Source organism: Aethalodelphis obliquidens, unplaced genomic scaffold (assembly GCF_003676395.1).
Source record: "Aethalodelphis obliquidens isolate GAN/ISIS:26980383/991018 unplaced genomic scaffold, ASM367639v1 scaffold17, whole genome shotgun sequence".
Taxonomy (NCBI): Eukaryota; Metazoa; Chordata; class Mammalia; order Artiodactyla; family Delphinidae; genus Aethalodelphis; species Aethalodelphis obliquidens.
Window position 1 is genome coordinate 1,510,087 of NW_020837961.1, and position 17,734 is coordinate 1,527,820.

General features: G+C 39.2%; 1 protein-coding gene across 6 annotated transcripts in view; it reads left to right on the forward strand.

Moving 5' to 3' along the window:
• Positions 1 to 17,734, forward strand: part of GRIA2 (glutamate ionotropic receptor AMPA type subunit 2) — a 160,148-nt gene that overhangs the window by 91,653 nt on the left and 50,761 nt on the right. For all 6 annotated transcript variants that reach the window (XM_027116816.1, XM_027116814.1, XM_027116813.1 and 3 more), the window contains exons 5-6: positions 5,787 to 5,840; positions 10,210 to 10,371. In XM_027116816.1, the coding sequence (XP_026972617.1) occupies positions 5,787 to 5,840; positions 10,210 to 10,371 (216 nt within the window). The remainder of the gene's footprint in view (positions 1 to 5,786; positions 5,841 to 10,209; positions 10,372 to 17,734) is intronic.

The following is a 17,734-nucleotide window of genomic DNA, read 5'->3' on the forward strand; positions in this document are numbered from 1 at the left end:
CAATCGAGCGCGTGCGTGCAGCCTCGGCGTTTGCAGGGAGCGTTTCGGGGCGGTGCTTGAGCAGCAGGTTGTTTCCCCAGGGCCCGTGGAGGACCCGGCAAGGATCAGCAGTGACCTTCTCCCTGGCTTCACTCAGCAAGAGCAGGGCGTCCCCAGTAGTGCTGGCACATCACACGAACCATTACCTGTATGCAATATACAGGTCCTGATCGTGTGGTCTATCGTGTTGTCCTAAATTTTGATATTTTGAAGTGGAAATTTAAAATTCAATTCTTTTGAGCTGTTAAGAGAGAAAGAAATGGGCAGGTATGAAGTGAAAATAAGTCTGGGTCCTAAGGGAAAAGTGAGTAATTCATGGATTCTTCGGCAAGACGTGGAGTACTTCAAACATTAGGATATAGTGTGGTGTGCTAAACCTGGATTGTTGTCTGAGTGGACTTCGGTCTTCAGAAAAAGCATGTATTTATTTTTCCAAGAAGTAATTTTTTTCCTCCTAAGTAGGTAGGTTTTGTGTCACTGTGAAACTATTAATCTATGAAAAAAAATATGTAGGAGTGATATATGCAGTCCTTGCTGCTTGAAAAGTAAACTAGATGTATTGATTTATATTATTTTAAAGAATAATATGATACCAGAGATATCTGTGCTCACCACATCACCTTGCTTCCTTTTAAGATCTTTCAGGATGGGACGGCCATGCAGTGATTTCCACACGATAGAAATAAAATCCACTATGTTATGCAGGTAGGGTAGGTGACCAGAGCTGGTGCTAAAAAGCATCAGGATTTGCTGCCTAAGGCCTCCTCCACTGGTTTCTGCTTCTTTTCCAGCTGAAAATGTACATTTATAATATTTTCCTTGGAATAATTATATATATGTTATATGTTTATGTATGTCACTTACATACACAAATGTATGTATATAAAATTATTCCTTGGAATAATATAGGATTGGAGGAAAACTACACAATTAAGTATGCATATCTTGGCCCTTCTTAGGCTTTGAGGAGAAAATTAGATTCACTAATCTGTAAAACAAAGCATTTTGCAAACATAAACCTTGATGAACCCTTAATTGTTATAGAATAATACAGGGCCTAAGATATACAAAATGGATCTCTCATGAAATATTGAATAACTGAATAAAACTAGCTTGTTATGACAACAAACTAAATGTTTTATATCAGAGAGGTCAACATTTCAGTAGAACAGTCTTGATTCTTGTCTCCGGAGAGGAAGCTGGGATTGTCTTTAACCCGAAGGCCTCTGTTCAAATGGGAGCCTAACAACTCATTTGAATTTCAGAGGAGGTTCTCATTAAAACTGAATTTTGATAATAGTTGTTAGTCTTTGTTTTAAAAATTTAGGTATTCATGACTCATAATAATACAAGTTGCTGAAAGCCTATATGAAAATAATTATTTCCAAAACTAGAAGAGAGAAACTACAAAAGAAACTGGGACTATATGGAATGGATTTTTTTTTAATCTTTTTTTGTAAACTTTTTATTTTATATTGGAGTATAGTTGATTAGAAATGTGATAGTTTCAGGTGTACAGCAAAGTGATTCAGTTATGTGTATACATGTATCTATCATTTTTCAAATAACTTTCCCATTTAGGTGGTTACATAACACTGAGCAGAGTTCCCTGTGCTATACAGTAGGTCTTTGTTGGTTATCCATTTTACTTTTTTAATAGATCTTTAATGGAGTATAATTGCTTCACAGTACTGTGTTAGTTTCTGTCGTACAACAAAGCGAATCAGCCATATGCATACACATGTCCTCATATCCCCTCCCTCTTGAGCCTCCCTCCCACCCTCCCTATCCCACCCCTCCAGGCGGTCACAAAGCACTGAGCTGATCTCCTTGTGCTATGCGGCTGCTTCCCACTAGCTAAATATTTTACATTCGGTAGTGTATGTCGATGCTACTATTCTCATTTTGCCCCAGCTTCGCCCTCCCACCCCATGTCATCAAGTCCATTCTCTAGGTCTACCTCTTTATTTCTGCCCTGCAACTAGGTTCATCAGTACCATTTTTTTTTTTTTTTTTAGATTCCATATATATGTGTTAGCATATGGTATTTGTCTTTCTCTTTCTGACTTACTTCACTCTGTTTGACAGACTCTAGGTCCATCCACCTCACTACAAATAACTCAATTTTGTTTCTTTTCATGGCTGAGTAATATTGCATTGTGTATATGTGCCACATCTTTATCCATTCATCTGTCGATGGACACTTAGGTTGCTTCCATGTCCTGGCTATTGCAAACAGTGCTGCAGTGAACATTGTGGTACATGACTCTTTGAAGTATGGTTTTCTCAGGGTATATGCCCAGTAGTGGGATTGCTGGGTCATATGGTAGTTCTATTTTTAGTTTTTTAAGGAATTTCCTTACTGTTCTCCATAGTGGCTGTATCAATTTACATTCCCACCAACAGTGCAGGAGGGTTCCCTTTTCTCCACACCCTCTCCAGCATTTATTGTTTGTAAATTTTTTGATAATGGCCATTCTCACTGGCATGAGGTGATACCTCATTGTAGTTTTGATTTGCATTTCTCTGATAATTAACAATGGTGAACATCTTTTCACGTGCCTCGTGGCCATCTGTATGTCTTCTTTGGAGAAATGTCTATTTAGGTCTTCTGCCCATTTTTTGATTGGGTTGCTTGTTTTGATGATATTAAGCTGCATGAGTGGAATGGAATTTTTTAAAAATTTATTTTATTGAAGCATAGTTGATTTACAATGTTGTGTTAATTTCTACTCTACTGCAAAGTGACTCAGATATATATATATATATATATATATATATATACACACATATATATATATATATGCAGACACACATATATACATTCTTTTTTATATTCTTTTCCATTATGATTTATCACAGGATATTGAATATAGTTCCCTATGATATACAGTAGGACCTTGTTGTTTATCCATTCTTTATACAATAGTTTGCATCTGCTAATCCCAAACTCTCAATCCTTCCCTCCCCTAACCCCTTCTCCCCCTTGGTAACCATAAGTCTGTTCTCTATGTCTATGAGTCTGTTTCTGTTTCATAGATACGTTCATTTGTGTCATATTTTAGATTCCACATATAAGTGTTATTATACGATATTTGTCTTTCTCTGTCTGACTTGCTTCACTTTGTATGATAATCTCTAGGTCCATCCATGTTGCTGCAAATGGCATTATTTCATGGAATGAAATTTTTTGTAGCAAATATATGATCGTGATTAAATAAATGTCCATATGGACATCCATTCAAAATGTACACAGTATTTTGCACATATATTTTATTTGAATGTATTATGTGAGTGTGTGGATTTATTGAGGACATTGTATGTATCTGGAATGAGGGATGCCAAGAAAGGTAAGGGTCTTGACTTTACCTTCTGAATTCATTGTTTAAAGGGGAAGGAAAATGTACACACACAATAAACACTGCTGTATTACAAGTTGTAAAGCAATGTGGTCTAAGAGCATGCAGGAGGAAGTACCTGTCTTAACAGGGTTGGGAAGATGTATGAATGGGTCACACATGGGTACCACTTGGCTGGCTGGCTTGGATTCCTCCAGTTGTTTGTTCAGTGAATTTCCCTGAGTGTCTGATGCTTACCAGACAGGCACTGCAGGAGATCCAAGATGTAGTGTTAAACAAAACAGGCATGCCCATCAAGGTGAATAGCCATGATGTTTCACAGTTACGTTAATATGCAGTTATAGTAATGGTAATACTATGAATGAACAGAACAGGATGTTATGAGAAAAAAAATTGCAGAAAAAATAATTTCGACTGGGAGATCATGGTAGGCCTTCAAGGAATAGAGTTTACCAGGCAGAAAGTGGGGTTGAGGTACATTTCAAGAAAAGGAAACACTATTGACTTACTCACTCTGTCAAGAGAATGGAGATGAGATGAAACTTTATATTCATCATTGCTTAAAGTTAGAAATATAATTAAATGCTGTTAGTCTATGAGTATTTTATCATTCAATAAAACTTTAGAGACACTTATTTCTAGTTGTGATTAGGTGGGTAAAGGACTCAGACATCAAAAACACTTAGAAATTAACATAAATTTACTACTGTTAATGCAATACTAATGGCTCCATAAAGCAAAGATATGATGGTATGGCTGATACTAATTCTTAGAGAGAAGTAAGCCTAGACCATTCTTCATATTTCTCCTTTTTCTCAATGAACACTAAACTCAACTACTTCTACTTCTGGTAGCACCATTAATACTGTGTTTTTTCTGAATTCCCAGAAGGAAAACACGCACGATTATGAAAGTAGAATGACCAATAAGCACAATCAACAGATGCCAGTAGGAAATAGGAGGGGCATGACCGTCTCAGTTCAGCTGATGCTAATTAATAGATTTTTCATTCAGGAGGACATCTTTCTTCAAAATTCTCCCTTCAACACAGAGTATTCATTTTCTTGGAAAAGGCAATTTAGTTGCGTTACAAAAAAATAAGTTAAAAAATAAGATAAGCCTAACTGCCTTCCAAATTTGTGACCATGCTAGACTATCAAAGTAACATACGGTGGAATCCCTCTGGGATCTGGCCCTCCCCTTGCTCTTTGACTGAATGTGTTGCTTTGGAGCATCTGACTTTGCCTGGGATGAAGGAGGGAAGTCTTCTAGGAGGTAACACTGGGCTGAGATTCACTGTGCCTTAAGAGACAAAGGGTATGGTGTGGAGGGAGCTTTCCAAGCAGAGGAAACAGGATCTATGAAAGCCCTGAGGTGACGGAAAGAAGCTCTTTTTGCACAAAGGAACAAAAAGAGGGCCACGTGGCTCTAGTATAGAGAGTGAGAAGGTGGGCCTGAGCGTCACAGTGTGTGAAGGATTTCGTACATTACGCTAATAAAAGCAAGGGGAAGCCGCCAAAACAGTTCAGTAAGGGAGGGAATCTAACCTTTTCCATTTTTAATAACAGTTAATGCTTTCCGTTAGTGTGACTATTTTCTTAAAAATAGAAATTACATTTGAGTATCTCAGTACCAGGGCTGCAGCGTGGCCATTTTACCTACTTCCCTTTATAAGTGATAAGAGATCAGTGAGAGTCCAGGTGATACAATAATGTCCAAAACTGTTGGGAGCATTGCCAAATGACTACTTGTGCCATGATTTTTGACTTAGATTTGTGGAGAGAAATTAGCTTCTCTGACATTTTGCTGCCTTAAACGAGAAATAACAATGTTCATTTGAACTAGACTATAAGTATTTCAAGATTCTTAAGATTGGAATTTTATTTTATAGATCTATATAACAATTCTGTTATATGCTTATTAATATTCTTTTAAAAACCCATGTACTGCTATAAACTCTGTGTTTATCTTTGAATGTAGATTGTGAATATAAAATCTCAGATGCTGGGTTCAGCTGTCTATGTTTCACTGAAAAGAAAAAAAATAGCTTTTGTAAGAATAAAATTATGCCTTATTAGGGATTCAACACGTTTTTGATTTCACATTTCTTAAAATATTGAAACCTTATTTTCACTATTAACGAAACCAAGGTAATCACTTTTGTTTAGTTATTGACTTCTTGAAAGATAATATTTATAAAGCACTAAAATGTATGGTTACTTTTTTCTGAGAGAAATATTATCTGAATTTGATAATTATATTTTATCAAATATGACTCATTGTAGACTATCAAGAAACACAGTAGATAAAATTTATTTTCTGAATCAGGTCATAACAGAAGTAATTTTACATTTACATTACTTACATTTGTTTCTTTATCTTTGTTAGGTTATTACCATTGGAAAACACGTTAAAGGGTACCATTACATCATTGCAAATCTGGTAGGTGAATTAATGATATTTATTATTTTAATAGAGATGCCCGTTAATTCAAAAAAATTTTATGGCCAGCATTTATCAGTGGTATTTTAAAAAACATATTTTGATTATATCAATCAGTTAGAAGTGACAATATTTTTCTGAATTTGTTACACTTTAGATTTACTTTCCATTTCATATTTTCTAATCAATTTCCTATTGTTATAAATGATGTGAGAAATTATAGAACAATATTTGACAAGCTTATACTTTGTGTTAAAGGTATATTTTAACTAAGGGAAAATTTTCAAAAAGATATAAAATTTAAGTGTCCACATTTCCCCTTGTTTCTCACTGTCACCGTAATTATAAACTTTACCCATTTCTTTAAAGTTCTTAGTATCTATAATGTTTGAAATGCACATTTGTGAGAATATGTCTTGGTGCAAAATAAAGCCTGGAAATATCCAGAATATGTATATATTGTGTATTATTTATGTCTGATCTGCTACTTACTGTATAAGCAACACAATGAAAATTGAATAGCTGATCACTTTTTCATTGAGATTCCCTCAAATTACGATTATACTGAAACATTCCCGTGATTAGTTGTATCTCCCTTCTTAAGCATGATCAAAGTCAATTTAGAACGACCGCTAGAAATTTATTTTTTCAAAATAGTTTTTAGATCGGCATCAATGTGAGCTTGAGGCTCCCCTGCTGCAAAGGTCTACGTTCTTTAAACAAGTATGATTCTGCGCAACTGAGGGCTCCGTCTCCCCAGCCTCAGAAAAAAAGGTGATTAAAAGAGTGACAAGAGCAGAGAATGAGCGTATTCTCAGTAGCATCATAGGACTGTGAAAATTTCCTATTTATACAGATGAGGATTTATGATGTCGCTTGTGGAATATTAGATTGTTATGTCACAAGACATTATTTCCAGTAGTCATGGAGAGATTTAAAAACCCCACAACCTTACAAGTGATAAATATTGTTTTCACTAGAAAGTGGCACCAATGATAAAGAATATTCAATCTCAGACCTACATATATTGAGAGAAGTTGGTTGTTCAAGATAAAATTTCTGTTTGGCAATGAAATGGCTCATCGCTATAATAATTTTTTAGAACTTACCCTTATAATATGGCTTATAGATCCTAAATGAGTCCCGACCAGAGCAGCGAGAGTTAAAATAAGTGAAGCTCTGTAATCAGGCGTTCCAGAACCACATTCTGTGCAGGGAACAGCCTGGCCAGTCAGTCCCTGTGTGACCTGTGCCATTGATGAACAGCACAGAGCCACACCGAAAGCTGTGATCTTTAAAAATGTCCAGATGGAGAAGGTTATATTGGGACATTGAGAAATAATGGCAGAAGGAGGTCATCAATTTGAGAGTTGATATTAGATGCTGTGAAAAAGGAAACGTGTGTTGACCAACGTAAAAAGGTTCAAAAATAAAAGCAAGTTCTTGCTGCTGTCATGCTGCTATAGGGAGAAATCTACATAACATTTTATCTGAATTCAAGTTGTGTTTTTCCTTCTCTGAATACTTGGTATCCTCGCCACATGGAATTTCTAGTGAATCAGTAAATTCAAAGAATCTGTAGAGTGCTGCAGTTTCTGAGAATCTCTAGGGCACTTGAAAATTTCAGTGCCATTTAAAATTGGAGAATGCCATCCAAAGTTGAAGGGCTTTCATCTTCCAAAGTCTTGGTTGGGAATGTCCCTTCTTCCATCTCCAGTGGCTAATGGGTGAAAGGAAGTGGTTGTAAAAGATAGAAAAATCCTCAGATACTGTTAGTGACTTGTTTCTTCAGAAATTGCTGAATGCTCGATTAGGCTCCCCAAACACAGGCTATAGTTCAGTTCCTGATACGTCATTAAAGGGGATAAAGGATGAGGAAGCGGTCAGAAGGGATCCAATTCTCGTTTCTTCAGCCCTTCAGAATCAGACGAAAAGCCCTGCAATCCGCCCACCTGACTGCCTTACAGTGAGGTTCACTCATCAACCAGCCCTGCCCGTGCACACAGAAATGCCAAGAAATGTTTTGGCATCTTCCTCTTAGACAGCCAAGCATTACCAGACTTTTGAGAAAAGAGTCTTTGCCATGAGGGATGTAATACAAATAAACAGGTACACGGAAACAAGGCAGGCAGGAGTCAGGAGAAAGTGCTGCAAATTGTAAGAATCTCTTCAGAGAAATAAGACAAAATATGTTATCCAAAAAAGAGGAGAAAAGGCTGCTGTAAAAAAAATTCAAGGAACAAGAAAGAGCTCTGGGAAGTTAACTTATTTTTCATAGAATAACTAGTAAAATTACATGAGTTTGAAGGTAAAGTTGAGAAAATCTTCCAGATTATGTGGCAAAATGATAATACAATAAAAGACGGTGTATGTGGAGAAAACTGAGGGACTCAGATGTTTAATCTAGGGGTTGTGATGTCTTATTAATAAACCTTCTAAACAGACATAGTGAAAACAGGGGAAGGAAATCATCAGAGAAACACTCAGAAATTTCCGGTACTAAATGACATAAATCTGCCTGTTGAGTACACACAATAATGAAAGACAAAAGGCTTCTTTCGTAAACTATCACCATGACCTTTCAGAGATAAATAGAAGATCTTAAAGTTTATGACAGGTGGGAAGCCGGAAGGAGTATGAAGCAGGTCACAGACAAAAAATAATTAGAAATAATGCTGTTGTATTTTTCAGTAGAAACAGTAAGTCAGTAGAACAATGCCTTCAGATTATCAGGGTTTCAACTTCAAATGCTATACCCAGCCAAAATACCAGTCAAGTGTCAGAGAAAACAAAGGTATTTACAGACATTCAGTGTCTCAAAAAAGGTACCTCCACGTGTCTCAGGAGACTACGGAGGACTCTAGCTGAAGAAAGGGGTAAAACAGGAGAGAAAAGTGATGGAGGATACAGAGAAGCTACTCAGAAAAGAGGGGAAGGGGCATTTCAGGAGAACAGTTGCAGAGCAGATGAAAGAGGAACGATTCAGATTGCAGCGTTAAGGTGGAAGGCTCCAGGAGGCAGGGGAAAAGAGAGATGACTTGATATGTTTCAACATTTTAATTGAAAAAACTTTTACCCATATAAACATGAAAATTTTTACATGGAGCAACTGGAGAAAAAATAAGAAAGAGAAAGCTCTAGTAGTGAAAACAATGAAGCAATCATTAACATTAGAATAAAATACTTTTCAAGAAGGAAAATGCAATCCAAACACGTTATTTGGCTTTGCTCTGAACAACAGAATTCTAACTGTGAAAACAGTGAACATTAAAATGGCTGAGGAGATAGATGGTTTGCTTATGAGACTTACATACTCATCTGGCACAAGTATAAACTGAAGAAGAAAATCTAACATGGGTAAGTTAGGAAAGAAGAACAAAAATGTGTCATGCAGAATTACAGAGGTAAATACACGAAAAACAAAAATTACTGAAATTGATTGTTTTGAAGCAGCTTAACTGAGGCATGCGTGGGTCAGAACAGAAAATCTGTGAATTTTGTTATATACATTTTCCTCTATTTGCATTATTTGATAAAAAGAAAAAGCAAAAATATGAGCCAATAACAAATAATATTAAACTATATTTTTAATATCAACAACAAAGAAAAGGCTCTCATATTTAGGTCAAAATATTTCCAATTCTTCTGTGTGATAATAAGGAATAAGTGTATAAGATGAAAATATTTATAATTGTGACTTTTTAAAATTGTGATTTCATCTTTCAGAGAATGTACTCCCAAATTGAGATACACTTTATGGCAGCACAAGATTTGAAAGCAGTGGAAACACTATATGATAGTTTTAGTAATGACTGAATTCATTCTAACAATGCAGTAGAAGTGGCTTTTTAAAATTTAAAACATTTTATAGAAACTAAGTTTCATGCTTAAAGTGAAAATGCTTAATTGTTCTCCAATAATGACAAAGCATTTGGTACCTTCCCTTCTCATTGACAAGGTTTTGATGTCACCTGAGAGAGTGAACAGTTTAAATAGGAATAACCGTCACGCAATGTCGTAGCTCTTGGAGAAGTAGCTTAATGTTTGTATCTGGTGATGCTTTGTTGTAAATACAGTAAATAAAACCCAGTTCTTATCCTTGGAAGATTTCTCAATAATACAGAGAACTTTTATGTAAGTGTGACCAATTAACAATCATTGATTAAGGACCCGCTGTGACCAGGATGAGGCTAGGTGCTGGGGAAGAATATTGGCTGTTAAAATACATGAAACATTTACTATAGGCTTTTTATCTCCCTCATGAGTTCTTTGAAATTTGTAAAACCACAATGTATAGAGCTATTTGCTTAACGTTAAGTTCTATTTGGTTCTTAATAGAAAGCATGACATAAATATGTTCTCTGTCCAGGGATTTACCGATGGAGACCTATTAAAAATTCAGTTTGGAGGTGCAAACGTCTCTGGATTTCAGATAGTAGACTATGATGACTCCATGGTATCTAAGTTTATAGAGAGATGGTCAACACTGGAAGAAAAAGAATACCCTGGAGCACACACGACTACAATTAAGGTACGTATCTATCAGGATCTACTTCTACCTCCATCACCATGTCTATCCCCACCTCCACCTCCATCTCCATTTCCACCTCCGCCTCCACCATCTTCACCTCCCCCTCCCATCCCCTCCCCCTCCCCTCCCCTCCCCTCCCCCTCCCTATCCACCCTCATCTCTATCTCTATCTAACTGTGGGTGAGTAGCCTGTTCTCTGGGACACCTTAGGAAGAAGATAAAAGTCTCAATTTGTTTTCATAATTAACAAAATAAATATAATGATTTATGTAATCAAAGAAACTTTGAACGCTAAATGCCATGCACTGCTCTGTAAAAAGCGCTACCCAGACTCATCTTCTATTCTCTGTGTGTCTGGACACCTTGAGGTCTTCACTGGTTTATTCAGTGTACTTTATTGTGTCTATACATACATGCATATATTTACCCCCAAATATGACATATTTCTGCTGTTGATAGGAAGGGGTTTCTTTTTCTTCTGTTCGTCACCTGATTGACAGCAGAGATAAGAGTAAAACCAGAGGGAGGAAGAGTGAGTGAGATGAGATCATGTTCACTTTTTGAGACTAGGTTTATGAAAAATAAAAGCTGCAGAATATTGTCAAATGTATAGTGATCTGTTTATCTGTGTTATCTGTGTATTATAGTGCAGGTTGCGCAAGAACCAGTCAGGGACAGTGTCATTTCAGTTGCTCTCATAGTTATGTTCATACATCCTGGAGAAGTTTTGTTGATGTTGTTGTTTTCTGCACAAATTGTTTGGCTTTAAATTTGCGTCTGGTTGTGAGACTGGTGCTAGATAAGAATTAGAAACTTTTAAATTTTCTCCTTTGGGGTGTGTAAATGGATCCTATTAATTCAACGTCAAATTTAGGAAAGCATCCCATAGGATGCTAAAGCTTAGCCCGGAGCTAAGTTCTTCTCTAAAGTAGGTGACTTCTCGTTTGGTGACCTTGACTGAGATTCAGCACAGATATATGTATAAAGGGCTTGAGGGCCGTGGGCCTGCCACCATTTAACAGGGCTGCTTAGAAGGGAGGGGACCCCATCAGTGTCTGTCTCCTCCTGTGTTCAGCAGGGGTCTGACTGAGGCCCACATCCGCTGGGATTGCAGGCTTCCCTGCGTCCAGATGTGCGGCCAGTGAAGTCCTCTGATGGAGCGTGCATGTGGCGTTCACCCTCAGATGGGACTGACATTCCTTTGAACACTCTGCTAGTCATCGTGGAGCCTCCCACTGCTGCTGGCTGTGAGAAGGATGAAAGCGAAAGGAGATGATTCTTTTCTCACGGAAGGCATATGGTTATTAAAGTTCACGTGCTCTGCCTCAAAGCGCAGCGATTTAGGGGATAAGAGAGCAATGCATTCTGCCAACGTTTTTGCTGAGACCTAGCAGCAGAGTTCACTCTGCTGGTGACCTTTCTTTGCTCCCTTCTGGCTGTAACATTTCCCTCCAGAGCGGCTCCCTTTTGGTTTCTTCTGACAAGTTTCAGAAAGACCGTGGTGGCCCTTCCTTGTGGGGCGCCGCAAAGAGCATAGGTTTAAAAGGTTAAAGACACAGCCTCGCGAGTAGGTCTGTGTCGTTATTCCCTTCTTGCCCCCAGGTGCTTCAGAACTTTTTTTTTTATTATTCCATACATGTGTGTTAGCATATGGTATGCCGCATAGCACAGGGAGATCAGTTCAGTGCTTTGTGACCACCTAGAGGAGTGGGATAGGGAGGGAGACGCAAGCGGGAGGGGATATGGGGATATATGTATACGTATAGCTGATTCACTTTGTTATACAGCAGAAACTAACCCACCATTGTAAGGCAATTATACTCCAATAAAGATGTTAAAAACAAAACAAAACAAAACACAGCCTCTTCCATGTTCTGTGTATCCCTTGAGGTAGTACAAGGGCCCTGCCCCAAGGCTACACTGTTGTTTCCTGACTGCCCCTCCCTTGTCTCCGCATCCCCTCCCTTCCCTGATTAGCGGCTGTTTGAACCTACCGGTTGGAACTCAGGGAAGGTCCTGGAGGCCAGATTAAAGGAGCGCAGGCCCTGCACACACCCTGGTCCTTATCAGCAACCCCGCCCTAGAACCATTGCTGTAGAACTCCTCACCAAATCCTTCCGGGTTGGGACACACAGTTTTTCAGGGCACGAGCCTGCACGAACAGCAAAGCAATAAAGCTGTTCTTTTCTGCTTCACCCTCCACCCCCGAAAAAGTAGGCTGTCAATCACTTTTTGACCCTCGGCCCCAAAATTCAACAACATTTACAAAGACTCACTTAGCACAGCTTTGGAAACAGAGGTGCCGGTAGGAGATATATCTTCTATGGTCTTTGAAGCTTGATAGAAAGTACTGAAAATCTGTGTGGAGGATGTGCCTTTGGGTGGGAGTTCATCCTAACACGGAGGCATATTGCTTATGTACTAGACAGCCGGGAACTCAATATACTTTTAAAGAATGACTCTTGCCTTTGATAATCCAAAGCCTTATGGAGGATACAAACATGCCCGTAAGCAAATATAATAGCGAGTGATACATGTAAACGGTGGCAGCTCCTACACATGATTAGGACAGTACGGTAGGAAGGCTTTCCAGAGGTAGGACGCCTGAGCAGGGCTTTGCCCGTGAGCCATGCCACAGCGTAACAGGTCCAGGGAAATCGGGAGGAGTGTGTTGTCAACAGGTGTAAAGAGTAATTCCAAGACAGGACTTTCATGGTTGTGTCTCTCATGATTGTTTCACGGGCAGAAGAAAGGAAGAAAAACTAGATAGGGAACAATATACCATTTCCTAATACAAACAAGCATATATCATCTGTCCAAGGGAAAATATCTCGAATGCGGTTATCTCTTTTTACATTGTGTTTTGGGTCACGGACTGTATCGGGTATGTTGCTAGATAATTTAAATCGTAAACTTATGCTATAGGCATGAGAGCCTGTAAAAATATAATTCATGACATCAAATCCTCTCCGTGGTTAGGCATTGGAAATTATATAATTTATATCAAGTTGTGGGACTATTAAATTAGTAATTATTTAAAACTTCTAGTCTTCCTTGAAAGTTAATACACCTTCCACAGCTTCCTAATTAAAATCAATCTTATTCAATAAATACAAGTAAACCTTATGTGTTTCAATATTTAACATATTTTAATAACCACCGAATATAAATTGCAAATGTTAAATTTCTTCATTCTTATATCCTGTGCCAAAAATAACTCTAGAGACTTAAAATCTGACTCTCTTTCACTAATGTGCTAATTTGGGGCAGTATTCACTTATTCATTCATCAATTCATTATACATTTTACTGAGTTTTTACTCTGCAAGCGGTCACTGTTCTAGGTGTCAGAGAAAAGACAAAGTTCCAGTCTTCAAGGGGTCGATCGTCTTCAGGCTAGAAACCAGCAATCACCTTGTATTAACTTTGGTGGAAGTTGTCTTACGGACGCGTTAATATCAACGCATTCTCAACTTCTGATTTCCACCTCTGCTCCCTCTTCATCCCCTGAAACACTATTCCTACAACAACCCTTCCCTGTCAGTTGATGGCAACCCCGTCTTTTCAGCTGTTCCTTCAGCCAAGGACTTGCAAGTGTCCCGGAGCCCCCTCTTACCCGGTGGCCCACGTCCAGTCTGTCAGGGAACACTACGCCTCTTCTGCACCCACCCTAAATCCAGCCCCCATGGCCCTGCTGCTGGGTTACTGCAACGATCTCCTAGACGGGGTTCCCTGCCTCCTGACTGACCCCTCTCTCTCCCATGCTTGTGGTCCTTTTAAAATGTAAATTACATTGTGTCCCTGCTGCTCTCTGGCCCCCCAGCCCTGTGGCCATCCATACCACAGCAGTGCAAGCCAGACTCACCCCACTGACCACGAAGCCCTACGTGCTCCACCTTCCTCTCTCGGGCTCTCCCCTCACTCCCTCTGCTTCAGCTACAGTGGCCTTTCTGCCAGTTCTTTTTTTTTTTATTATTTTTATTGGACTATAGCTGATGTACAATGTTGTGTTAGTGTCAGGTGCACAGAAAAGTGACTCATTTATACAGATACATAGATCCACTCTTTTTTAGGTTCTTTTCCCATATAGGTCATTACAGAGTACTGAGTAGAGTTCCCTGTGCTCTACAGCAGGTTCTTACTAGTGATCTATTTTATATGTAGTAGTGTGTATATATCAATCCCAATCTCCCAGTTTATCCCCCCCGTCACTGCCTGGTAACCATAAGTTGTTTTCTACATCTGTGAATATATTTCTGTTTTATAAATAAGTTCATTTGTACCCTTTTTATAGATTCCACATATAGGTGATATGATACGGTATTTGTCCTTCTCTTTCTGACTTACTTCACTTAGTATGATAATCTCTAGGTCCATCCATGTTGCTGCAAATGGCATTATTTCATTCTTTTTTATGGCTGAGTAATATTCCATTGTATATATGTACCACATCTTCTTTATCCAGTCATCTGTCGGTGGGCACTTAGGTGGTTTCCATGTCTTCGCTGTTGTAAATAGAGCTGCTATAGACATTGGGGTGCACGTATCATTCTGCCGTTTTTTAAGCACGGGAGACACGTTCTCTCTTCAGAGCCTTTGCACTGGCTCTGTCCTCTTCTGGACTCTTCTGCCCTTAGCATCTGCAAGGCTAAGCCTCCTGCCCCTCTGTAGCTCTTTGTTCAGTTTTCATCTCCTTAACGACCCCAGAAGCAGGTTCTCTATTTAAACTTGCAATCTCCCACCCATTAGGGTGTGTTCCATCCCCCTTCCCTGCTCCAGCTTTTTCGTACGTTTCCCTTTAATAGCTCCTAGTCTACTGTATTTATAATGAATGTATTCATTACCTTGTTAATTGTTTTCTCCATCTTGAAAGTAAGTGCCATGTGGGCAGGGAGTTTTTGTTGGTGTTTGTTTGTTCACTGGTTTTGTTTGCTCCCAGGCTCCTGGAATAAGGCCTGGCACAGAGCAGCTGTTTAGTAAAGGCTTTCTGAATGAACAGATAGAGGAAAGCAAAAGTTCTGTGGTAGCACCCTTAAGAGGCCCCTAACCCCAGTTCTACACGTAAGAAAAGGCTTCCTTCTTTGAGGAAATCATATGGAATTTAAAACCTGAAGGAGAGGTAGGTATTAGGAGAAAGAAGGGACGGTAACTTCCCATAGAGAAAATGAGAAATTAAAGTCTGGTGTGCAAAGGAAAATGTAAATATTTCTGTAAGGCTGGAGGCTGGACAGACGTGTTTGGGGGGAATTCTGAGAAATAATACTTATAAATATGCAGGCTCCAGATCTTGAGGGCCTTGTTGACCTACTAAGGAACGTTTGTTCTCATTCTGAGAGCAGCAGGGACCCCCTAGAGGACAGCCATCACCACGGTTGTGAAACAGGAAGTTAATGGGCTGCCTTGGCGACAAGAGAACTTGGTGGCAGGAGAGCTTTTAGGGCGATGCAGGAACAACGCAGACAACGGCTGTCAGTTGTCTGAACGGTGGTTGTGGTCTGAGGTGGGGGAAATAAATGGATTTGTTGCCCAGTTCTCTCCATTTCTTTAGAAATAATAATCGCAAAAATCACAACCATGCTTTTATGATGTATTAATATAAATTCAGCTGAGAGGTATTTGTGGATGGAAGACAAGACTCAGAAAAGCAGTCTCCTTCCTTCCTTCTGTCTTCTTGGTCTCTCGTCTCATGCCAGGATTTGCACAGAAGGCACAGAACAGAGATTTGCTGAAATGAAGAGGAATAAAGCGAAAACTAGGGCAACACTTTGAAAATACCGTCACAGAGAAAGAAGAAAATAAGTAATTATCATTGCTATAGGATGGGGTTTAAATTCCTGCCCTTAGCATCTGCTGTGTTCTTTTACTCAGCCGTGGCAGAAAAGTCGTGTTATTTTACGGGATGAAATAGAAAATTCTGTAGTAATCAGACCTGAACCATCGCGGCGCCTGGGTTTAAATGGGACAATTAAAGGGAGCATTTTACCTTCCTCAAGAAGATGTTGACAAAGAGGCAGATGATAGAGATGATTTGCCACTATGATTTGCCAAACTAATTTATACACATTTCTATTTTGAGGTGGATTTTCAGGGTTCTCGGGATCTCAGCAACCTGCAAGATGTAACCATCCATTCTACCTTGTCAAGTGGACAGTTTGAACCTAGTTTGACTTGTGTCTGCCGGGCCTGCCAGTGTCAAGGAATTCACCCCTAACACAGGACTGACATTGTGTGCCACTTAAATAATGGCTTTCCTGCAAGAATCCCATTTTACTCAGGAAAAAACTTAAAGCAGCAATCCGAACTTTCTTAATTGCTATCCTAAGAGACTTATTAGACCTGTCTGGAAATAGCATAATCTTTTTGAGTTTGGTAATTAGTGCTGTGCATTAAATAGTGCCCTGGTGGCTTCCTAGAATTAATTCTGCTTCTCGAATGTTTTAACTGACCAAACCCACTGCTGGCACACTGTAGTCCCCTACAACGAACATTAAAGTATTTTGACATGCAACAAAAAAGAGGCTTGACAAGTTTAGTCCGTTATGTTTTGTGGTTTAAAAAGTGTGTTTATGGGCTTCCCTGGTGGCGCAGTGGTTGAGAGTCCGCCTGCCGATGCAGGGGACACGGGTTCGTGCCCCGGTCCGGGAAGATCCCACATGCCGCGGAGCGGCTGCACCCGTGGGCCATGGCCGCTGAGCCTGTGCGTCCGGAGCCTGTGCTCCGCGACCGGAGAGGCCACAGCAGTGAGAGGCCCGCGTACCAAAAGAAAAAAAAGTGTGTTTATGACTGAAATAAACACATAAATTGAAAATTCGATATTGATAACATTACATATTTCATAAAAATTACTTGAAAAATAATTTATTAAGCTATTGCAATACATCTTACACCATGAAAAATAAAAATACATTACCACTGCTTGAATTATAATGCAGGATATCTGGGTTCATCTCAGGTCCACATTTTTTGGTCTGCAAAGGGAATGAATGTCCACGATCTCTGAGATTTCTCCCAAATCTCTAATACCATGATCATGTGACATGCTAATTTAGGCATGCAAAAGCGTATGCTAACATTTCTAATTTTTGCCAAATTTATGACCCTCAAGAGGCTCCTCTGTCTCTTAAAGATTGTAGTGACTTTGAGCAGGTCACCTCCGCTGAAATCAAATCTTAAATTTCCCTGGAAATATTGGTTTCGTTGTTCATAGACTACAAAGAATAAGCCACCTTCACCTCTTAGAAGGTGCCTAAGAAGTGGGGAGCATCGCGGGGAGGAACTCATGCAACGAACAAGTAAAATACCTGCCTCTAAGAGAAGCCTTTTCTCTTCTCAGGGTGAATCAAAACCAAGCACTGTGTTGACTC